The following is a 24741-nucleotide window of genomic DNA, read 5'->3' as shown; positions in this document are numbered from 1 at the left end:
TTTTTATCTCTTTGAGAGATGAGAGAGTGAGGGTTTGTATTTTGCTTCACAGAAATAGTGGAATCGTTCTATTGCTTGGCCATGGATGTAGCCTTCCTTCTTGGAGTTTGAACCATGTAAATTTTGTCTTGTATGTTTATTCTTCTCTCTCTTGATTTTTCTTCTGCAAAATCGCCATTTTAGGCGTTGTTTTTCTAACAAAGGCATGGCCAAGATTTTTAAGGAAATATGTTACACTAGGTTTTATTCATAGCTATAGGTCCAAAAGGCCTCTGTGGTGGGCTCTGGTGTTTCGGATACTCTCCCCTCTCCCCTTTTAATGTTGTTTGTTCTCAAAGATTTATTGCTTTTATTTTTGAAGACCAGCTTAGATTAATTGGTCTCTATGCCCGACCATCTATTACTAATAGAGTTTTCTTTTGAAAGGATCTCTATTCTTTTTTGGAGGATCTTTTTTGTTACTTTCGTGTTATTATGAGACTTTACTCAGACACTTTATCATTAGGAGAAGCTAGTTCTTTGTAACCAAATCTCTTTTTCGGTCTTTCGGAGATTCTCTTATATGAATCTCATTTTACATGGTCAAACAAACAAAGACCTCCTAACCTTATTAGAGAAAGCTTTGATAGAGGCTTTGTTCACCCCTTTTGGCACACATAAATGTTTCACTTATCTCTCTCCCATATTTTGGGCTTAGGAATAATGTAGACTGTGACTCTTTTTTCAAAAAATCTTTCATTTCCAAGTCGCATAGTGTTGTCATCCAACTTTTTCAAATTTTGTTCATTCTAAGTGGAGGGGGATTGTTGATTTCAATATTATTTCCAAACTTAATGTATTATGCAGTGTTTTAAGAAGTAGAATAAAGAAGTTTTTGTAATATCTTTCAAATAAAAGAATCTCTTTTTTACCATATCTATCATTTGGAATCAATGGACCCAACCCCTTAGAATTTATGTAAACTCTCAAAGTGTTCTAATACTTTGCATTGTTTACTTGATGTAGAGGATATTTTTTTTTTTTTTGGGTTTAAAAATGTAGACATTTGTATGTCTTTAAGAGTGATCGCAATAATAGGATTCAACTCTATTACTAAAGTCAATCGTCATGTCTGATTGACTGAGTGTGTCAAAGAAAATAAAGGAAGCTCTGGTATGATTCCTCAATTATTATTGTCAGTCTTTTCACAAAATTTTAGCTCTAATTTCTGTACATTTAACCCTTAGATCCTTATTTTGTTGAAAGTTTGTTTTCTTCTATTATGTTCCCGGTTAAGAAGGATATATTTTGGCCACTTTACCTTCAGTGGAGGAAGTCAGAGAGGTAGTTTTCAGTATTGGGGCTTTTAAGGCTCCTGACTTTGATGGAATTCCTATATTCTTTTTGTCTTTCAAAGCTATTGGGATTTTGTTCAAAGGGATGTTGTTAGCTATGTTCCATACTTCGTGTGGGCATCTTAAAATATTGGAGGTGGCATTGATAATTTCTCTTTAAACAAATGCGAATGTGTTTATACATGTATAAAACATGGAAGACAAAACTGTGTTTTTTTTTCATAAGTTTGAGAGGTATACGATAAAATAAGGGTGTCAAAGCCTAGCCCGAACCGTTAGATCGATTGAAATCGACAAAAAAACATAGACCGAATTAGACTGATCCTTATTGGATTAGGGTATGACGGGACCGCCTAAAAACAAGACCACACCGAGCCGAATGAAACCGATAAAAGATCATTGAGCATAAGATTATGAACAGATGAATTGATTATCCATTGATTTCAATATTAGTGAGCAAATTTCTGGTTCAAAGGGGAATTGTTACAAATCAATGCGTATGAGATTATGAATAGAGAAATTCATTTATAATAATGTTTCCATAGATCTCCTTGTTCACTATATAAAATTAGTTGGACAGTTAAATGAATGATTTGATAGTCGGATTCATTTTATGATTTCAATATTAATTATCTTCTCAATAACTAGTTTTTATATTCAACCAAAAAAACATAACTAGTTTTTTATCGATTTCATTTATTTCATTTATTAGTTATCTTCCCACTTACATTAATGATAAATAATGATAGAATTGGTAATACTGATTTTGCTATAAACTCTATTTATCCATTGATTTCAATATTAGTTATCTTTTTCTTACAATTTATTCCTCTTTGTTTGGATTACAATATGAATACATCAAATCCATTTACATATTTACGGTTGTTTACTTGTTGGACTTGGCTCTTGTCCAATACCCTACCCGGGTTGTATGTGCAGTGCTGGACACAGTGAGGCGTGAAAAGATCGTCTCACCCCTACCCAAGCGCCTTGTCCGAGCAGGGGTGAGGCGGTCTTTTCACGCCTCACCAAGTTCGATGTTGCACATGTAGCTCAGGTAGGGTGCTGGACAGAATCCTTTTGATTATTTGTTTGGGTTGAAGAAGGTGAATTAAAATGTTTTTATCAAATCTTTCCTCCCTACAAGTTAAAAATGTAAGATTTCATTGTGGTTCAAACCCGAAAACATATCAATCTAAACTTGTATCAATCCGATATTGAAAAACTAAAATTGTAACGAATCAAAATTAACATCGAACGAAAACATAAGTTTCTTAACGGCTTGAATTTGGTCTCACTCATTTTGAGATCGAAATCGATTAATCCCAACGAGGTCTCACTAGTTAGTAAGTTCGAGATTGAACGAAATACTTTTCAAAATCGGCTTCATAAAATGCATACGGTATATCGGCCGACGGAAATACATAGCGGAATAATACTTTAAAAACGACATATATTCATTATATAACATGCATTCACCACCTAATAAACAAAATAATATCATGATTTTATTAACTAAAATAAACACAATAATATAATATGCTATATAACATCTCTAAGATTATCATTTAACATACCAAAATATCAATAATCTACAAGAAATGAATGTAGATTCCGAAAATGACATGAGCAAGTTGAAAGACCAGGAGAAACAAGAGGAGAGTACAAGACTTAAGTGCCGCTTTGTTGAACGGAGATGGCGAGGATGATTGGAGATGGAGGCGGCTACTTTTGCTACGGTTGGATGTTCAACGCAAATCGAAAGGGACGAAAGGGAAAGTGAAATCGTTTCCTAAATTCTAATCTTTTGGATAATTTTTTTTTATAAAAACGTATAATACGTGTATTATTCGAGTATAATACGTGCTTGCTTAAAAACGCGTTTTTTATAAAAATACGGGAAAATACGGGGCGGGAGTATTATACGTTTAAAAATACAGGAACGCATATAATACGCGTATGATACGCGACTTTACTAACTAAGGACAGCACTAGATAAAACGTGTTTAAAACATTAAAAAACAGAAACTCGTTTTTTGCTATGAATGCAGAACCATCCTCATTCCAACCGATCAACATAATGCGCGAGTATCCATCGAAGGGATTGGGCTGATCCACAACTTGCGGTCTAGATCTTTCGTTCATGCAGCTAGTTAAGGGCAGAAGATGACTTGAATATCAGGAACTATGTACAGCACAATGCAGGAATTTTTATCCGTTTCTGTAACTGCAGCGCTGTGTGCACAATGGGACCCACAATGCAGCCTATCATCAATTTTCCTTCTCTGGGAAGCATTGCTGCAGTTTGTCCTTGTGTAGTTGCCTCAGGGTCTGAAGTAGCAAATCTCAAATTCCGCAGCGGGAGACGTCGTGACGTAGATCGGAGAAGATGATCGCTTGCGTTGCCGTTGTAGGCCATCAGGTTTGCATCTCTACCGACCCTCTCTTTCTCTCTTCCGACCGTTACCCGGAATCTGAAATCTCTGCAAATTCTCCGAAGAGCAGAACAACCCACTGTATCTACAGAGCTTCACCGAGGCGGATGACGCTCTTAAGCTTCATCACATCGTGCATTGCTCCTTGGACGTCATCGATGAGAGAGGTTTTACTTTGGTCTTCTCTTTACTTTTCGATCTCCAGCTGATCTTGTTTCTCCTTTCTTCTATGTAAAAGTATTCTTGTATTGACCTCCACCCCATGTCTCAGTTGCGTTCTGAATTCTTGAACGTTTAATCGATTTTGGTTCGATCAATTTGTAAAATTCTGATATCTACTCATGATATTTAGGGTTTAATGTTCAGAATTTGCGTCGTAGTCTTCTATTATCTTCTGGCGCCTAGGTTTTTCGTTTCATTTGTTTTCTTTTCAATATCTGCTCCAGTTGTTAGGGTTAATAGTTGGTGTCCTATAAGACGAGAATGTAGAAGTGGCATTTTGAGGTGCAGGCACCGTAATATAGACCTGTCACAAGTGATAATTAGTCCACAAGAGGATTTGCAAAGACGCAAACTTCAGGGTCCCGCAACAGTAAATACTTCGATCGGTTCTCAGCATGCAGGAAATTTCAGAATGATAATAATAATACTAAAAAAGAAATCGAAGAAGAGAAGAAGAAGATAGGGTAGTCTCTCTCAAACTCGGATCTCTCACCACGGCCTCTCACTGTATTTTAGTCTCTCACCATAATCTCTGACAAAGAAAAGCACAAAGTTATGGTTTTTTGTTCTCTTCTCAATCTCATTAATCAAATGTGTGTACAAGGTTGTAGCCCCTTACAAACTTATATAGAAGACTCAAAAACAAACTCAAACAGTAAAAAGAAAAGGCCTAACCTAATCCTTAACTAATAAAGTAACAAAAACTGATGACTAAGAAACTAAAATAATGAAAGAAACTGACTCAAAACAGGACTCTTAACTAAATTAATGAAGTAAATCCCGATTCTCTACTCTTTATTTTCTACCCTTATTTTAGGCCCATTAAAATGTTCTATTACAAAGAAAACCCTTGGGATCAAAGGCCCACCAACAGCTACATAACCCAATCAAAGGCTTATTTCCAATAAAATAAGCCCTTTAGGTGACTTATCTTCATCACACCGCCTCTTATTTCTGCTTGGACGTTTTTTATTATAGTTGTTAAGACAATCACATTCGACTCTGTATTCCTGTTCGTGGTCACTTACTGGTAGCTACTGCTTAGGTCATCGAATGATTTAAAGCGAGTAATTCAATGTTCTTAAGAGCAGCCGCGATGTTAGTCCAGGCTTGTTCTCTATCTACCTTATAAAGGGGCACGCTTACTTGTGAAAATTACAATCAGTCTCATCTTCAAGGAGGTAGAAACTTACCTATAATTACCTCATTACTTTAAAAAATTTTCTATTAAAGAAAATGTTGAGAGAGAATGATAGCTATTTGCTAGAAAAATTCAAATTGTTCTCTATCGTGATCAAAGTTGTCAAGGCGTTGCCTAGATGACTTTTTGGAAGGGCGTCTTGGCGCCTTGTTGGTGTCGCTTAGTTTTTTGATCCCTTGGGTTGCCTAGACACCGTGACAACTATGATCGTGATGTAGAACCACTATCCAGCTGGCGAAGGGATAATTACATTAATTAGATCTTAAGAACAATTAAGAAAAGTTCTCCACCATTTTAAGTTGTTTTGCTCCTATTGTGGTCGAAGGCCTTTCAAAATCATAGGAGTTCTGATGCTTTCTAAATGTAGATGTGAATCCTAAACCAAGCATGTAGATGTCTCTCATTTCTTCTTTCTCCTATTATTCTTTTCTTATTATTTTGATGCAGATTTTCTGCTGGGAATTTCTGATAAACGTTTAAACCACTATCTAATTTTAGATTTTCCAATAGGCAAGACAAGATTCTAAAAGCACACCCCTTAATCCCAAAATAGGTAACGGACCCTAACATCTTATTGCGGACCATTAGTTTTTACTATTAAAGTTGAATCTTACCACTAAATCTTCCTAAACTTCAATTCTCCAGCATTCATTCACCCAGAAGCCCATCTTTCGTCAAATGTATAGCTATATCTCTAATCTTTATGAGAAAAACCCTACTTTCATCTGTTTTTGTCAGTCCAGCATCTAAAAGGCCAGTTTGTCAAACCGACCAGCAAAAAAACCGTCCAGGTTTTATGTCACTTGCAAACCGTGATATGGAACCTGGTTGTGTTGCATCATCTTTTCTCTATTCACCCCTTCTTTCTTCTCTTTCATGTTATAATAGGTCAAAGAGAAATAGTGATCTGTTATATTTTGTTTAATTTGATGCTTTTATGGTCATATACAGGCGGCTATGTCCCCCCCCCTGTACTTGCTTCTATTTTCCACTTTCATTAATAAAAGTTTAGAGGCTTCCCCGGGTCCCAGATAATATTCGGGTTTAAAAAAAAAAAAGGTCATATGCAGGCATCCTAAATGATTTTTTGAGCAGAGGCTATTGTATATACATATATGCATACATTGATGCATATACTTTGTTTAGGTTGCTGACATTTACTTTCTTTTCCCCCAATGAATAAAGAGAGAGAGAAAGTGTGACCCTGTTATAATTCTTTTGATTGATACATTTGTGGTGGTATGTATGCAACTTAAATGATTTGTGAACAGAGGCTATTGTCACTAATAAGATTATTATTTGTTCTATATTTCAGTGAATAATCCCAAAAAATCCGGGACTACATTGAATGAGGCATTCCTTGGCCTTCTTTATCCAACTGAGAATTACAAAATGTAAGTTTCTCAGTGTGGTTTCTTTTCACCATTTTAGTCTGGCCAGTTTAGATATAGATGCCTATTATTTCTATTGTAAGCATTTTTCTAGTTCTCAGTATGGTAAGGAACTTCTTAGATGCTCTCATCTTATTGCAGCATATTTGCTGCAGATATGGGTATTTGACCAACACAAAGGTGAAATTTATTTTGGTCACAACTGATCTAGATGTCAAAGATGCCGATGTTAGAAATGTAAGTGCACTTCTGATGCTTCAATTTCATTAAAATAGAAAATTATACCTTTACATTATGTTATGGTTTTGGTTTTGCTATTTTATAGTTCAAATCTTTTGAGCTTGAAATAGCTATAGGCTACAGCTTTCTCTTCATAGATTGCATCCTGCACTGCATGGAGGTGCTGCCAGTAAAGTATTACCCATTCATTCTTTGACATGAGAGAAATGAAGAACACCTAAGGAAGAATGACCTGCATTGAGCTTAATACAATTATTTCTTCCCCTCGGGGGGGGGGGGGTGGTGCGGGGCCCAGTGGAGGTGGAGGTGGGGTTGATTGGCTATTATTTCGTGATGACAAAATATTAAGGATAGATTACGATGTTGGAGTATTTTGTCGTTTTCCATGAGCTTCTGATTGCAATGTTATATTTCAAACAGTTTGATTATTTTCTTTTTTCATCTTGGTTTTGGTAGGGACAGTTCTAAAAAATTCATTTCAGTGGTTTCATTCATTCTAAATGGTCTTTAGTAAGTTGCTTAGACAACCCCATATAGAATACCTTTTCTCGGTGTATTATAATTCATTGAAAGCTTTCTCCTTGCGTATGCATTGAATGGATGGCACATGGCCTAAGTAGGCAAAAGAAATTCCTATAGTGGACAACTAGGATTAGATTTGAGTTGTTGCCAGACACACTTCTGACAGTCTTCCCTCTTTTTTACCTAAACAATCACCAATTCTTTTAAATTTGTCCCAACATTGAATTTAATTCTTTCCTTTTTCCAGTCCATATATTAGTAACATGGTAATTTGTCAAAATAAATGTCACTGTTCAAATGCCTGTATACGCTTGATACCTCATGTTGAGTATTTGTGGTTGGTGTTAGGAGTGATGAGAAATGTAGTATGTTGATGAATTTATGTTCTTCTGAGTGTGATCATGTTATGTGCTTGATGGGGCTTGATCTAGTGTATGTGCGTTAGATTGGGCTAGCCTAGTATGGGATAGGTTAAGGCTTGATTTAACGCATGCCATCAGCTCTAGAGCTTTTCTAGTAAGGGATAGATTTAAAGGGCTAGATTGGGCCAGCCTAGTAAGCTTTTCTCCTTGCATATGCATTTAATGGATGGCACATGGCCTGAGTAGGCAAAAGAAATTCCTAGAGTGGACAACTAGGATTAGCTTTGAGTTGTTGCCAGACCATAGTTAGCAAAAACGGGAACGGCAAAAAAAAAAAGTTTGACGGTATGGGTATTAAACGGTAAAAAATTGCAAACGGACAGACGGTCAAATAAAACGCGAAAAAAAAAAAAAAAAAAAAAAAAAAGAGGGTAAAAAAGGGAAAACGGACGGTACAGGTTTTAAACGTTTATATTTAAAAAAAAAAAGGAACTATAAAAAGGCACTATTCTCATATAAATTGAGGAATTTTTATTTGAAGTACATGTTTTCAATTTCGGTATCCATGCATTGACCTTGAGTTGAAGGTAATATCATGAAAAATGTATCCCTTCGAGTCATCTTTACGTTGGTGAAAGTATCAGGCCGATCAGAGTTCGGGAGAGAGAAATATGGCCACTGAAGTCCAAGATCTTAAAATGCCAAAAAAATGGGAACGCCACGTTTTTGCTAACAGTGTGCCAGACACACTTCTGCCTGTCTTCCCTTTTTTTCACCTAAACAATCACCAATTCTTCTAAATTTGTCCCAACATTGAATTTAATTCTTTTCTTTTTCTAGTCCATATATTAGTAAAAGGGTAATTTGGCAAAATATATGTCAGTGTTCAAATGCCTTTTTACATTTGATACTTCATGTTGAGTATTTGTGGGTAGTATTAGGAGTGAGGAGAAATGCAGTGTGTTGATGAATTTATGTTCTTTTGAGTATGATCATGTTATGTGCCTGATGGGGCTTGAGCAAGTGCATGGGTGCAAGATTGGGCCAGTCTTGTATGGGATAGGTTAATGGGTTTGATTTAACGTGTTCCATCAATTCTGGACCTTTTGGGGTATCGGTCAAGTATCTAACATTTGGTAGCAGAGCCGGACACCACGTTACGGATTCGAGTCACGGAAAGGATTACATAGGAGAGGGCTACCTACTGCCAGGTAGAAACCCTGGGGCGGAGGAAAGCCCCTTAGAAAGCGCATAGGGAGAGAAAAAGATGAGAGAGAGAGAGATAATAGGGGAAGATAAGAGAGAGAGATAATAGGGAAAGAAAGAAAATAGTGGTTTTGGGGCTTTATGGACAAAGTCGCCGGACGTCTTAGCGAAATTGGGAGGCCGCTAATCCTCTTCTCAAGATAAATGTAAGAGCTAATTTAGGATTTAAGTGATACTCCTATTCATTCCATTTAATCTCCTTAAGTAAAGAATTACAACTAACTCACACTAGTCCTAATATCACTCTAACTTCCCATAACTATTTTATCACGTATTACATAAAACACTATTTTAAATTAAAACATTACTACTTCAAACTATTTCCTCTTAAACCGATACTATCCCTATTACGTACATAACAATTCATCCCTTTGGAATTGTCCTTGTCCTCAAGGACAATGAAATTAAGGAAAATAAGGGTCCACCCATATCCCAGATCTTGGTGGAGTCTTCTTCGTCTTTAAACCTCATTTTGAACCTCATCCCTATGGAATAATTGTTCTTGATAGACTCTTTGTATTGATCACATGGAACAAGAAATTCTGCAGGGCTTGTTCTAGGTTCAATATTCCGTCTCAGCACCTTAAATCCACCATGAGTGTTAGTATCTGAGGTCGTTCAGGTCTTACAAAACGAGTGTACATGAAGATGTGGAGGAGTGGGTAATGACTCATTCTCTACAGAGGTCTTTTGTGTAGCCTCTAACTTATCATTGTTGTCAATGAAGCAGAGAACATCAAATCTTAGGGTGAACGACTGTTGTGATTCGTTTTGTCGGATCCTCTTGATGTTCCCAGATCATACATCATGGATAGAGAGTGTAGCCATGGACTTCTTCCCTTCTTGTTCGGGTTGGGCCGAACGAATCTTCTCGAACAAATCGTTAATCCTCTCCATGATTTGTTGCTGTCTAATGATGATCTGTTGCTGCCTAGTGATGTGAAATCCCATATTATTTTCTAGCTTCTCTGCTCGTCGATCCAAGTCTAGCTCTAATGCCGTTTGTCACGTGCAAAGATAATCTAAAAATAAAATTAAAAAAAGAGAGAAATAATAGGGAGAGAAAGGGGGAGAGAGAGAGATAGAGAGAGAATATGGAAGGGTTTGCCCCAAGGAAATAAGGGTCCACCCGGATCCCTGATTTGAAGTTAGGAGTAGTTCGAAGTTATTGTAGAAAGTGATTAAATGGGTCACTAAGTGGTTATTATTGTACGGCTATTTATTAATGAATTTGGAAGAAGAAAGGATCCACTTGGATCCTAGTTTTGATGTTAGGAGTAGTTGAAGTTATTATAGAAAGTGATTAAGTGGGTCGTTAAGTGGTTATTATTGTACGATTATTTATTGATGAATTTGGAAGAAAGGAGACTATTGAATCATAAAATATCTCTCAAGAGATGAGGTAGGCTTCGTCATCTAAGCTAAGATATCCGACTTCATCCATAAATCCAAACCCCTGTCCATATTCTCTCTCTCTCTCTCTCTCTCTCTCTCTATATATATATATATATATATATATTTCTCTCTTTTTCTTATTTTATTTTTAGATTATCTTTACACGTAACAAATGGCATCACAGCTAGGCTTGGATCGACGAGTGGAGAAGCTAGAAAATAATATGGGTTTTCACATCACTAGGCAGCAACAGATCATCATTAGATAGCAAAAAATCATGGAGAGGATTGACGAGAAGATTAGTTTTCGTTCAGCCCAACCCGAGCGAGAAGGGAAGAAGTCCATGGCTACATTCTCCTTCTATGATGTATGATCTGGGAACATCAAAAGGATCTGACAAAACGAATCACAACAGTCGTTCACCCCAAGATTTGATGTTCTCTGCTTCATTGAAGACAATGATAAGTTAGAGGCTACACAAGAGACCTCTGTAGAGAAGGAGTTGCTGCCCACTCCTCCATATCTCCATGTACACTCGTTTTGTAAGACCTGGACGACCTTAGATACTAACACTCATGGCGGATTTAAGGTGCTGAGACGGAATGTTGAACCTAGAACAAACCCTGTAGAATTTCTTATTCCATGTGATCAATATAAAGAGTCTGTCAAGAACAATTATTCCATAGGGATGAGGTTCAAAATGAGGTTTAAAGGCAAAGAAGACTCTACCAAGATCTAGGATCCGGGTGGACCCTTATTTTCCTTAATTTCATTGTCCTTGAGGACAAGGGCAATTCCAAGGGGATGGATTGTTATGTACGTAATAGGGATAGTATCGGTTTAGGACGGAGTACTTTGAAGTAGTTTATATTTTAATTTAAATAGTGTTTTATGTAATACGTGATATAATAATTATGGGTAGTTAGAGTGATATTAAGAGTAGTGTGAGTTTGTTGTAATTCTTATTAAGGAGATTAAATGCAATGAATAGGAATATCATTGAAATCCTAAATTGTCTCTTAAGTTTATCTTGAGTAGAGGATTGGCGGCCTCCCAATTATGCTAGGACGTTCGACGGCTTCATCTGTAAAGCCCAAAACCCCTATTTTCTTTCTTTCCCAATTTATATATATATATATATTATCTTATCTTCCCCTATTATCTCTTCCTTTTATCTCTCTCTCATCTCTTTCTCTCCCTATTATTTCTCTTTCTTTTTATTTTATTTTTAGATTATCTTTACACGTATCAAATGGTATCAGAGTCAAGCACAGTGGAGGAAATCGACCGTCCCAGGTCTATATAGGAATAACCCTCCTCTGTTTAATGGCTTAAAACAAGGGTGGATGGAAGGGATTTGTTCAGCAGAGATTGACTGTCTGGGGTCTATATGAGATTTTCATCAAGTTCTTCAAGCATTTTTGGACCGACGAGTTCATGAGCGTAACATCCAATTCATATCTATTGGAAATCAGCGGAAGCAACTTGGGAATCACCCCAACAAGATTTGGGATCTGGACGGAATTATTTTCAATTTTTAGTTGTAATATAGTTGATGCAATCTGCTAATCCAGATTAAAGATCTCAGATGCAAGTAGGCCCAATAATCAATCTGTAATCAAATCTGAGATAAAGGAAGCAACTGTGTTGTCAAGGGAAGAAATCAGATTGATGGAAGGGGAGGGAAGAGAGATGAGATCGATATTCTTGGGAGAAAGAAGAAAGAAGAAGAGAACAAAAGAGAAGAGAATAAATCAGATTTGGAACACCAATCCCGCATGCACTGCTCAACTCTAATTGACGGGGAATGTATTACATATATATAGACCTTCTAATATTCCTAATTTGACTCATAAAAGTACTCCTAATCACTCTAATACACTCAATAAAGTAAATAAATTCAAAACAGAATTCTATCTAGCTATTAAGTATCCTAATAAAACTCAAACACTCAATTTAATTACTAATCCCGTGTACTAACACTATCCCCACTTTATAGGCTTATAAATTAGTCCCCCCTTACATCAATAAACCAAAAAATAAGAAGCCTAAGGTCTATGGAACCCAACCATGGGCCAAAATAAAGTTCTATGAGGTCCAATTGACCCAATTGACTCAATTGGACAATCTTAACTGCATTAATAGTGGTCTTGAGGACCAGACCAAATTTTACGGGGATGGGATTATTAGTTTAGCCTAGGAGTCATTAAGTGAATTATGTAAATCAGTTGGGCTTTGGGATTATGTAAATTGGTTGTGGGTAGTTACTTGGAGGGAGGGTTTATTGGTAGTGGAGGTAGGAGTAGTTAATTAGTAGAGGCGGAGTTATTATAGAAAGTGATTAAGTGGGTAATTAAGTGGTTGTTATTGTACGACTATTTATTCATGAATTTGGAAGAAGAAAGGAGATTTTTGAATTCCTAAAATTTCTCTTAACTGAGATGAGGTAAGCTTCCTCATCCAAGCCAAGACGTCCGACTTCGTCCGTAAAGCCAAAGCCCTATCCTATTTTCTTCTCCCTCTCTCTCCTTATTATTTCTTTCTTTTTCCATTATTTTTTAAATAATAGTGGTCTTGAGGACACGGCCACTAGGCTACAAATAAAAATTAAAATCATTCCATCAGCTCTGGAGCTTTTGGTTATAATACTCGGCCCTCACTCTAGGCAGCTCTCGCTCTGGTAGTAGATAGCCCTTTCCAATCGCCTCCACTCCGCCCCAGGGTTTCTGCCTGGCAGTAGGTAGCCCTTTCCTGACGGCTTTCTATCTACTCCAGGTAGCCCTCTCTTAGGTAGCCTTTTCCGTGACTTGAATCCGTAATGTGGTGTCTGGCTCTGATACCAAATGTTAGGTTCTTGACCGATATACCAAAAGCTCCAAAGCTGATGGAATACGTTAAATCAAGCCCTTTAACCTATCCCATACTAGGCTGGCCCAATCTAGTGCCCATAAACTAGATTGAGCCCTATCAGGCACATAACAGATCAGCAGCCATGACTCCAATCAGTTTGGATTTCTTTCCTGTTTGGAGGGATTCCGATACGGGAAGGTCATGCTCATCCCACTCTGATGATAGCAGGTGATTCGCAGGGTGCTATCTGATGTATGATTAAACGAGCCTGTGTTCCTTGAAAACTATTTTACCATACTGGTGAAATATTTTTTATGGCCTCCTAGTTTTTCATCTTGTTCTCATTGGTCCAATCTCCTGTCAATGGAGAGATTTTAAGAACCGGTATGTGCAGGGTCACTAGGTTCCTCCCCTCTATTGCCCTTTTTTTTTATAAATTTCTTGGCTTCCTATCCTTGTTCTCCTTTCTTTCCTTATTAACAATATTTGTTTTCATAGCTATAAAAGATCCATCCAATCATTACTGATCACTTCGTAGATTTCATCAGAAAACAATGGGAAATAACGATATTATGCTTGGCTCTTTCAAGAAGCACCTTTTTTTAGTATGTAGGTACCATCCTGCTTATCATTTTGTAGTTTATTCTCAATCTAATTCTTTCTTCCATAATGTATTCACTGATTAGGCCATTATAATGTGATATGCTGCCTTATAAGATGTCTGGTTGATGCAGATAAAACACTGACTGGGCTTATTTTAGTAATTATTTCTACTAAAATAAGCCTTGGGTTGGGCCTTTAGTCCAATGTGGTCTCTTTGTAATAGGTCACTTTAATGGTCTAAAGTATGGGTAAGAGGTAGGAATACGGGATTTACTTTATTAGGTAAGTTTGAGATATTTTATTTTATTAAACAATTGTTATTTCCTTGGTTGTTAAAGATACAATGGACTTGCCTGAATAGAACTGATGTAGATCACAAGTCCATATGTACCTACAGGAACTAGCCCCAAAACCAGCCCAGCAAGGTTGTGGGATTTGACTGTTGTGAGAGGCAGCCTGGTCTGATGATGTGGCAAGTTTTTGTTGGTTCGGTGGAGCATCACCTAAGGCAGCCCCAGCCTACAGAGAAGCATAAAGAAGATAAGAGACCAAGACAGAAATTTAAAAAAAAAAGAGAAACTGTTCACATGAACAGTACCCGAGTTATTGTTCACGTGAAGAGTGATTTGGGGGCACATATGGAAAGCTTTGTTCCTATTTTTGTTTAGTTGTGTTAGTTTACCTTGTTTCTATTTTCCAGTTTTGTTGTAATAGGAGATTAGATAGTTTCTAAAATAGAAATTCAGTTTTAGAAGTTTAGTTTAGTTTCTAATATCAGATTTAGAATGTAGGCTTAAGTTTCTATTTTTTAATTAGACTTAGTTTCCATTTTGAACCTTGCAACTTAGAGTTTCTATTTTAGTTTCATTACTTGTAACCCAAGTCTCAGCCTTATAAGGGACCTTCTAAGTTTAATTTCTATTTTGGAGCTCAATCCTTAGGGCTGTTTTGGTATGATTTCTATTTCAATTTCATAGGGTGATTTCGATTTTTGAAATTGTTTGGTTTGATTTTTACACCTTATTTCAGTGAAAGAGAAATCAAGGGAAAGAGAAATTTTGAAATAGGTGAGATGCTTTTTCAATTTCAAAATTGAAATTTTATTCACTCTATTTCGTCGCTGGTCTTTAATAAGCATGTGGTAAACAATGGCTCCTTTGATGGGTAAATAAGTAATTTCATTGACTTTTTATTCAAGTCTCCTTTCTACTTCCACTCCTCCTTTCTTCTGCGAATATGAGTTCAGATCACCTCTGTCATTGAATACGAGTTCCATGCGACCTCACCCGCCGCTGCAACCCCCACTCCATACCCGCCACTGGTAAACCATGACCCAAAGGAACTACCCGTCACTGTGAACCACTGAAGGGATTATGTGGGTTGCCGAGTTTCCTTCTGGCGGAGTTTTGCTCCCTGTGGATTCAATCACCTCGGTCCTGTGGTTGATACTGGGTCCCTGGCGGACGTATGCCAGTTTTTCCCTCTCAGTCCCAGCAGTCTTATCTGCAAAAACAAACCTGGTCAGTTGCAATCTGATCTCTTTAAACACGCTAGATTCCATTACAGTTGTCGTATCAAGTCTTGACTTCAAAAGCCCAGCAGATCCTTCAAATCCATTTGTAATGTTGTGGTAAGAATCGTCTCTTTCTTCTCACTTCTGTATATATTCTACCAAAGAAAATATGCACAACACTTACTTTAGCTCAGCCATGTTGCTTAGGAGCAAAGGGTCTCTTTCCTTTTTCCTTCAATGATTACCGCTGCTTCTTGAATGAAAGAATTGAGAAATCTTCATTTCTTCCTTGCACCTGCTGTGCTTTATCAATCCATGGAGTGCCCATATGCCCTAGATTTTTATATGGGTTGAGGCAGTCTTCCCTGATTGTTTTGCTCAGTGTCATCTTCTAGTGATATTGAGAGGGATATCCATGTTCAGGTTAAATATGCAGAGTTTGTTGGGAAATCTTCAAGTGGTTATTGAAAGAAGGAATCGAGAAGTAGCAGAGAGGATGTTCTTGGAGTGGATGTCAGAAAACAGTTTAAGAGTTATGAAGAAGATGTAGGCAGATACAGGGAAATCCCCTGAATTTATGGGTTGAGGCAGTCTTCATTTCAGAGTTCCATTCAGAAGTCCGATGACCAACAGAGCCATATTCATTAGAGAGAATCTATTCTTAGAAATTGAACTACCAAATGGATTTTTAATTCTTGAAATATTTCAGATTGGTGCAACCAAAATAATTTCAATTTCTTGAACAAAAATCTATTTGTTGACTATTTCACGAAATCAATTCAAAATTGAAATAGAAATCAAACCAAATCAGCCCTTAGTCTTTTATATATTGTAACCTGCCCATAGAGGCACCCCACGATTTTTTGAATGAATGAAGCTTGCTTTTGTGCAATGTTATTGTCCTATTGTGTTGATGAAGGGCTGAGAGGCTTGGCTAGTGAGAGCCAAATCTCCTTATCCCCCTTTATCGTCTTCTCATATCTTCTTCCCTTCCTCAATCGATCTCCCCTGCTGTGACTACCTTGTGACTGCTACAAGCTGCTGTTATGAACCTCTTGGAGACCAGAATCAAACCACCAATTAAGCCTAGACTGCTGTTGCTGCTGCTGAGAAACTCCAACCTGCTACTGTGCTACAGTCTTGAAGACCTAATCAACCACTAATCGTCTCTGTGAATTGCTGCTACTGCCTCCCATCTACAGAGGGTTGCAGTCCTGTGATTCTAGTTTCTGCCCAGATTTTCCAGTAAACTTCAAGTGCTAATATCTCTACAACCAAGGCTCATACTCCGCAGAGGTTTGGAGAGCAGAATCACACAATTAAGGGCTACACTCGATCCCAAGTTTGGTGTTCTAAATTCCACTGGTTTGGGAGATCTGTCCTAACCTTCTATTTTGGGATTCCCTTCATATCTCCCTTGTTAGCCATCAGAACTGGCTGAGATTTGGAACACAAGACCTACCCAGTCCCTTGGTCCATTCGATCCTAGTTTGTCACCAAACTGCTGGCTGGATTACCTAGCATTGTTACCTTCTATTTTGGTGTTCACCTTCTAATTCTGATTTGCTTCCATTATTGATGATCTGCTGCAACTATCAACGATCCTTTTGCAGTGGTTCTTTGAGAAACTAAATCTAACTAAAAGGAAGCAAAGGACTGAAGTAGAAACTTACGACAATAGAGACTTCTAAATAAAAGCTAAGCCTACTTTCTAAATCTGAAATTAGAAACTAGTACTAACTTGCTAAAACTGAATTGAGAAACTATCTAATCTCCTATTACAACCAAACTGGGAAATAGAAACAAGGAAAACTAACATAGCTAAGCAAAAATAGGAACAAAGCTGATATGTGCCTCCAAATCACTGTTCACGTGAACAGTGACTCGGGTACTGTTCATGTGAACAGTAACTTCCTTTTTTATTTTGTTTTTAAATTTCTGTTTTGGTCTCTTATCTTCTTCATGCTTCTCTCTGGGCTGGGGCTGCCTTAGGAGATGCTCCATTGAACCAACAAAAACTTGCACATCAGAAAGACTAGGCTGCCTCTCACAGCAGTCAAATCCTACAACCTTGCTGGGCTGGTTTTGGGGCTTGTTCCTACGGGTACATATCGACTTGTTATCTACATCAAGAACTCTTATTCCTACTTTGGATAGAGTTTTAAATATGTGAGACACCTATTCTAATTAGTTAATATAGAGTTTTAGTTATTAGGGACATCTATTCATATTATGGATAGAGTTTCCTATTTCTTTCTTCCGTATTTTAAGTATATTTTTCCTTTCCTAATGTAACTTCACTTTAAGTTTCTATTTAAAGTATGTAAGACCATAGAGCCCGCCATGGTTTTTTATATTGAATAACGCGTGGCTTTATTCCTTGTACGTATTGAAACCTATCCACAATGCAGAAAAAACAACATAACAAAAGAAAGAAAATCAAACAACCACAATGCAAGGATATATGTGGTTCAGCAAGGTGCTTACGTCCACAGTGAGATGAGAGCAGCTACACTAGAAATAGAGAATAGGATTACAAGCTCTCTACTTCTCGCCTCTGTTTACAAAGAATTACCTCTTAACACTACTGAACCCCATCACTATCAATTTAAAGGGAAAACATACAATTTCCGAAATTACCCTCATGTAAACCCTAAAAGTCCCACAACCCAAACCACAGAATACAAGACGTCAATCCTCAATAATACTTATGTTCTGTGTGATTCAGAATAGCTTCTGTAAGATGCAATGCAACTTTTGGTGAATTGCTAAGGTAGAGCTGATGGGATTTCAGTCTAGTTCCTGATGAGTTACTTGGTTCATATGCATCTATCTTTCTTCCATTCTTCCTTATTTTATGCACCATCAAATCTGGTTAGTATTTCTTGGTTTCTATTCTGTTCTTGTGCATACCCTACTTGCTGGTATTTCAATTTCTCCATGGTTTACTTTTTTTCAAATCAAACTTCAGATTTGACTATCGTATCATGTTTTAAACATACCCACGGGCCACGGTTTTAAATTTGGATTTTGGTATTGATTTCTTAGAGTCCTACTTCAAGTGGGATTCTTCATTCTACTAGTTTTGAAGATCAGATTCTATTTGCTATTTTAAATTTATAGTCACTTATTAAATCTAAATCTGATCATTATTCTGTTTTTTTGTTGACTATCAAATTGGACCTCTAGGTTTCTGATTTTACTCTCTAATGTAAGACTAAATTAGGGTTCATTTAGCCCCAAGCATACCCACAAATCCAAAATAGGAACAAAGGCAGAATTAGAAGGTTTAGGAAATTAAGCCAAACCAGCCATGGGAATGTTACCCAACTTGGATCGAGTGTAGTAGTAAGTGAGAGGAGCCTATGCTCCAAATTTCATCCAATTCTGATGGTTGGATGCTGAGATATGAAAAGGATTCCAAAATAGAAGGTTATGGAATATCTAACAAACCAGCACTGTATTTGACTCATAATGAAGATCGAGTGTAGACCTTGATGGTGAGAAGCTTTGCTGCAAGTTTGGTTCAGTTCTGATGGTCAGAATTGGAGATGGAAGTTGAGAATGAAAATAGAAGTTTAGTGGTGTAGGGCAATTTAGCCAGCAGAATAGACCAAGATTGGGATCGGCTGGGGTGCTTGATGGTGTGATTCTGTGCTCCAAATCTACACAAGTTCTGATGGAGGGATGTGAAGTTATGGATTCAGGAGTTGCAGCAACAATTCACCTTGTAGGAGCAGCAACAGGCTTCAATCGATGGCAGCAACAGTCTTGGAATGTTTGGGGTTGATTGCAGCTTTTGAATAAGTCTTCACAGCACTGGGATTGCTCAACAGAGAACAGCAGCAGTACAGGGATCGATTGTAAGGAAAAGAAGAATAGAGAAGATAGAAAATAGGGGATAAGGAGATTCGGCTCTCTGAGCCCTAGGGGTTTTTGCTCTCACCAGCCAGGCTTCTCAGCTCTTCATCCACACAAGGGATAACAGAATCTTCATGCTTCAAAGCAAATTTCATTCAGCTATTCAAATCGTGGGGAGGCTTCTACAGCCTTTACATTATATAGAGGGCTGTGCTTGCATCTCAAGTTAAAAGAAAATAGAAACTACTGAACTGAAAATTAGAAATTAAGAAAATAATAAATAGGATTGACTCAAAAATAAACTAGATATAATCTTCAAGGTCTTCTAGGAGTCTTCTAAATATTCCAGTCGATGCTTGCCCCTTGTGGACCCCACTTTTAGTGATCAAATATTGCTGCCGATTCTCTATAGTGGTGGTCCCCACCTCTCAATATGTCTCTATCGATTGTAGCAAGTATCTTTTAAATAATTAGGCCCAAAGAGACAATTATAGCCCTCACTTAAAGACTTGAATTACTAACAACTAAAAGACTATTCTATCACCACGGTTCTTCTAGTAATATTCTCACCAAGCCAACTTAAGGGGCTGTGACACGTGAACAGTGTTTTGGCCTCTTCTTTATGTTTTGATCTACATCACTCTTTTGCTCAGACCCTATACATAGAGTATTAGTATATAACTTCAATCAGATTTTGAGGAGTTATTCTAGACCATTAAAGTGACATTCGACCAGAATTTCATTCCCATCTGAGTTGTTGATTGTTATTTAATGAATTTCTTCTAAATCTGGTCTTTTCCCCTTCAATGCGATTCTGGTTTTCAACTGAGTCTCTGAACCTATTCCCTTAGGCTTCAAGAAACCCATCACTGATAAAGGAATAGTTTGAAGCTAGAAAATTCCGCTTTAAGAAACCTATTTGGTAGATCCAAGTATACTGTGAACTGCATACAGCTGAGTATTCATTGCTGTTTGATAGCAAGTGATACAAGTCAATTGGTTAATTAATCGTGCATACTCTTGATGTTTTTTTGCTACCTCAGTAAATTTATCATATGGTATTCAGCATATTATTGACAAGATGAGTAGATCCTCAGAATCTTCCACTTCCATCAAAGTAGTTTTATTCTTCTTGTATGCCCTCAAAGATGCATCAATACACATGTATTCTGTTCACTAGGTTGGCTAACTGTGCTGGCTAACTGTAGAGGGTGTTTTAGCATTTAGCCATTTGTAAGTCAATGCTCATACGCATTATAGTATTGATTGGTCCTTTTCTGCACATGGGTTCTTTCACAAAGTATTGCTATTTAGTGTCTTCTGCTCATAATGAAGATTAGATAATACACTAAGATCAGTTGCTTGTTCAATGTATGTTACTGATTCTGTATCATGGCCCCTTAGCTTACTTCGCTTTTGTTTCTTCTCTGGTGAAAACTACTCATGTAGTTTTTTAGGAAGTTCCACTTGGCATACGTGGATGCAGTTTCAAATCCATTTCATGTTCCAGGGAAGAAAATAACCTCTAGAACATTTGCTGAAAGAGTCAGTAACATTGTGAATACTTTCTGGTTGAATACGGCTGTCTAAAGAACTCTCCTGCCTGTGTAAGATTGGTCCTTATCTTTTCTTTTTCTGTTTTGTTGGGGCAAACAAAGATCTGACATTATTGAAAACTAGTGATTCTTCTTTTTTCCATTTGTTAAATTCTCTCTTTCTCAATGAGTATAGAGTCAAAGGTAAAATGAGGCATAATTAATTTCATGTTAAATAACACATTCTAAAAGAGATTGTATTACACTCCTTTTTCCCTCAGTATGGATCATGGTTTGAGGAATGGGTATCGGATCGGCTGATTCGTATCGGAATCAATGGAGACTGATACTGATTTCTGGCCGATCCGTATCGGTGGATCAGTATGGACAAGGGTAAAAATGTAAAAAAAAAATTCAAAATTTCAAAGGAAACAGGGATAAATCTGTCCGATTGGTATCAGATACCCGATACTGATTACTAAAACATGGTATGGATTCAAAACAAGTACTTACTGAGTTGTGTTAGCCCTTCTTGCATTTCACCACATGTGGACAAGAACCATGAGGACAGGTACCCATTGTATCAAACGAGATAATCAGTTGTTAATTTTTGTTTTGGGGCAATCTTTTGATTTTTTCTTAGAATTGAAATTTTTAATCAGTTGTAAATTTTGTTTTGGGGCAACCTTTCTGTGTTTGGTATGCATTCTTGGAATGCATTCTGGGTCAATTTCGTATTTTTAGACGATAAAAATAACTATTTTTATGTTCTGAGAATGCAAATTCGACCCAGAATGCATACCAAACACAGCCTTCTTCTTAAGAATTGAAATTTTTGTATTTTTATTTTACAGTATGCAGAGGTACAACAGTCCAGTGATCAATGGCCTGTAAGTAAAAAAATGGCCTATAAGTCGGCATTGTTCTCTATTTCAGCAGAAATTGCTCTCTGGTGAAATTACTTAAAATGGCTGAAACAACCAAAAATCCTAAAATTTCTATCATTAAATTCTAAAGCTTTTCAGCCTAGCTGAGGAGATTCATCAAGGTGCAGTCTTTGAAGGATTCTCAACGTATGAAAATATGTGGAAATCACCAATTTTGGATGCTTTTTAATTATACTCGAGTAAATCTGTTTGCAACTTGTAAACTCTTTGTTCTTTTATTTTTTTTTTTACCTCTTCCTCCCCATTCACATGTTTATTTTGTGACTAACAAACACCGTCCTCATTCTCCTCTGACCACTTCATACCCTTTTCCGGCGAGCCAAACGTGCATCACTCATAAGAACACCAGACCAAGGTTCCCAAATAGCATTCTCTCAACCTGTCACAAGGCACAGCTCACACAAGACAACCAGAAGGGGCGGTGGAAATGGCATAGGCAGTGGCATCTCTTCCCCTGCCACTGCGGTTAGCCCTGTTGTGAGAAAGGAAGGGTGATGTCTTCAAACGTGGGCTGATGATGAACCTCCTCCTCCTCCCAAGCTACATCAAGAGTCTCTGTCTTCAAACGTGTCAAATTTGATCTGTATGGGCACAAAGGTTTATGGTTACACAATTCTATCAACATCACCTGAGCACGAAAATGCATATTGTATATTATGCATGGTGTTCCATAGTCCCTTACAGCATTGCTCACACATTTTCATCTGTTGCTTCAGTAAAATAAAGAGCACGCCTCTGCCAAATAAACCCGTGAGCCTTTTGTTGAACCTAGAATTGTATTCCATTAGAGAAGGTATGAGGAATTGCCAATTTGATAAGGCGATGTCAGGGAAGAGAGTCGTCTCTCCATAAACAGTAGTCACCTTGAAGGAGAGACACTGGCCGTTGAGATGGGCATTGTAGACTGAAAATTAGCCCCCAAATTCCTCCATAACGCCATCCATCCGGTTTTGGAACCTTTGATATGATCCAAGCAGCATTGATTGATTGACTCACCTCGATGGTTGATCAGCAATAATATCGCTATCTACCCAAGAGTAGTGTCGGAAAAATAAAAAAAAATCCTCTGTAGTGCCTTAATCTTGTGGTGCCTTGCAGTTCGGGTCTGAGAGCTGAACACGTGGAAGATGTGACATCTAACGGTGCCAAACTAGAAAAGAAAAACAAAAAACTAGGTCAATTGAGCTCACACTGTTGGGTGAAGCATCTTCCATGTGTCAAGCTCTTAGGCCCGAACTGCAAGGCACCGCAAGATGAAGGAAGTGTCTTCAGTCATTTGAATATTGGGAGGAGCTGATCGAGCGACTCACCTTGACGGTTGATCAACAATGACAAAAATAAATTAGGGAGTCACCTCTCGGCCCTCGGGGTTTTTTGGACAAGCATCTCCCAGAAATACATTCCTTCTATAAATAGGGGATGGTTTTTATTTTTTGTTAAAGCACCAATTTATTTAGAAAAGTGCGATACACTCCTGAGATCTGGCTGAAAATGCTCAGATAAACATGGATCATAAATATGCCATGATGTCCTTCTCACGACGGACAAAGCCCACCTTCCAAGAGTATCTGTTACAACATTAGTCGCTAGAGGAGATCTTTGAATGCTTTCTTGCTCCTAGATTCTATCCAAACTCTCCCTTGTGTTTCTTCTCTTTGCTATTTTGCCAATATTTAGATATTCCTTCCTTTTAACTTGTTAGAGTTCCAACAAGACCGAATAGTTAAATGCAACAACTATAGATAAGCATATTTTGCCTTTTTTATATTAGAGGTTGAATTACAAGAACTCAATTCACACTATAAATGCACTCTGAAACGTGAAGCCGTGGGATTTCCTCTGTTTCCGGCCGTTAAACCCAAAACCTAATAGTCACCAGAAGTTTGTATGCACTCCGATTCAAGATGTAGCATCTCCACCCCTGTGGTGTGAACCTTCTCTGCCCTAGTGGCGTGATTGCTTCTCCTTCCTCTCTTTCCTCTCCTTTCCTTTCTCTTCTCGCTCACCTGATCTCAAACCTCACCTCTTTCCTCTTCCTTCCTTTTCCTCTCACTCACCTGACCTCAGACCTCGCCTCTCTCCTTTTCTTTCCTGTCTCCCCTTACTCACCAGATCTAGCCGGATCTCAGATCTCACCCCTTTCCCCATTTTTTCTCCCTTTCTCCTCTCACTTGCCTTTTCCTAGATCTCGCCCCTTTCCTTTTCTCTCCTTTCTCGTCTCACTCCCATGATCTCAGATCATGCTTTCCTTTTCTAGTTTTCTCCAGCATCCGATGTTTTCAGTTTGCTTGCAGTGGGTGTTGTCGATGGGTGGTGCCGAGATCCTCCTGCGATCCGATTCCGTTTTGGAAGTGTTCGAGGACTCATTTTCAACCTCCACACCTTTTGCACCACCAAGCTCCTCACCTCATCTTCGACTTGGTTTCGTGGGCTGGCCATGGCACCCAAGCCTCGCAGGATGTCATCATCGGGATCCTCACTACCGACGTTTGGCTTGAGTCAAAGAGCTTTGGCGAGTTGGGCATGCCCCATGTCCCTTCCAGATGGCAAGGGCAGTGTGAGCCTAGCGTTGATTCTAAACCTCCTTTATGCAACAAGGATCTCATTGGCTCTTGTAGTTGTTCTAAGGGCTACCACTTGGCCTCCGGTGGGAGTTTCACGCAGGAACCCAACAAAGTTCTGTCACCTCGGGACCACGATGGTTACGGCACACTCTCAACGAGTTTAGTGACTAGGTCTCCCTTCTCCATCTCTAGTCCTCTCGGCTTTGGTAGTGGTACTGCTCGGTGGTTGGTCATGCTGATCGCTTTGTACAACATCGACTCCTGGAGATGGTAGGCGTATGCGCTCATGCTGGTCCTGTTCAAGGACTCCGCCACCTGCACCTGGAAATCCACCACCATCGCCATCGACAGTATGCTTTTGGAAAACACTGGGGTGTGTCCACCAGGTCAGCAACTAAGAGTATGGGGACTAGACAGGCTGTCAGTCTTCTGTGGATATCACATGGTCTTGTGTGCCATGGACATCTCTTCTTTTCGATGTGTTCACATGGATATAGGTC

General features: G+C 38.1%; 1 protein-coding gene across 1 annotated transcript; it reads left to right on the top strand.

Annotated features, from left to right (window-relative positions):
• The first annotated feature begins 3665 nt into the window (after positions 1–3665).
• LOC122661112 (trafficking protein particle complex subunit 2-like protein) lies at positions 3666–20864 on the top strand. Its single transcript, XM_043856429.1, has 5 exons — positions 3666–3756; positions 3840–3936; positions 6508–6586; positions 6739–6820; positions 20645–20864. The coding sequence occupies exons 1-5, from the start codon at positions 3724–3726 to the stop codon at positions 20783–20785; spliced, it is 432 nt and encodes a 143-aa protein (XP_043712364.1). The 5' UTR covers positions 3666–3723; the 3' UTR covers positions 20786–20864.
• Positions 20865–24741: the final 3877 nt, after the last annotated feature.

This window comes from Telopea speciosissima, chromosome 5 (assembly GCF_018873765.1).
Source record: "Telopea speciosissima isolate NSW1024214 ecotype Mountain lineage chromosome 5, Tspe_v1, whole genome shotgun sequence".
NCBI lineage: Eukaryota > Viridiplantae > Streptophyta > Magnoliopsida > Proteales > Proteaceae > Telopea > Telopea speciosissima.
The sequence above is the reverse complement of the archived record's forward strand: the minus strand, read 5'-3'. Positions and strand labels throughout refer to the sequence as shown.

Coding starts and splice junctions, on each gene's coding strand:
- LOC122661112 (XM_043856429.1), top strand. CDS start 3,724: ATGATCGCTTGCGTTGCCGTTGTAGGCCATCAG. Junction 3,757..3,839: donor TTGCCGTTGTAGGCCATCAG/GTTTGCATCTCT, acceptor TCCGAAGAGCAG/AACAACCCACTGTATCTACA. Junction 6,587..6,738: donor CCAACTGAGAATTACAAAAT/GTAAGTTTCTCA, acceptor TATTTGCTGCAG/ATATGGGTATTTGACCAACA.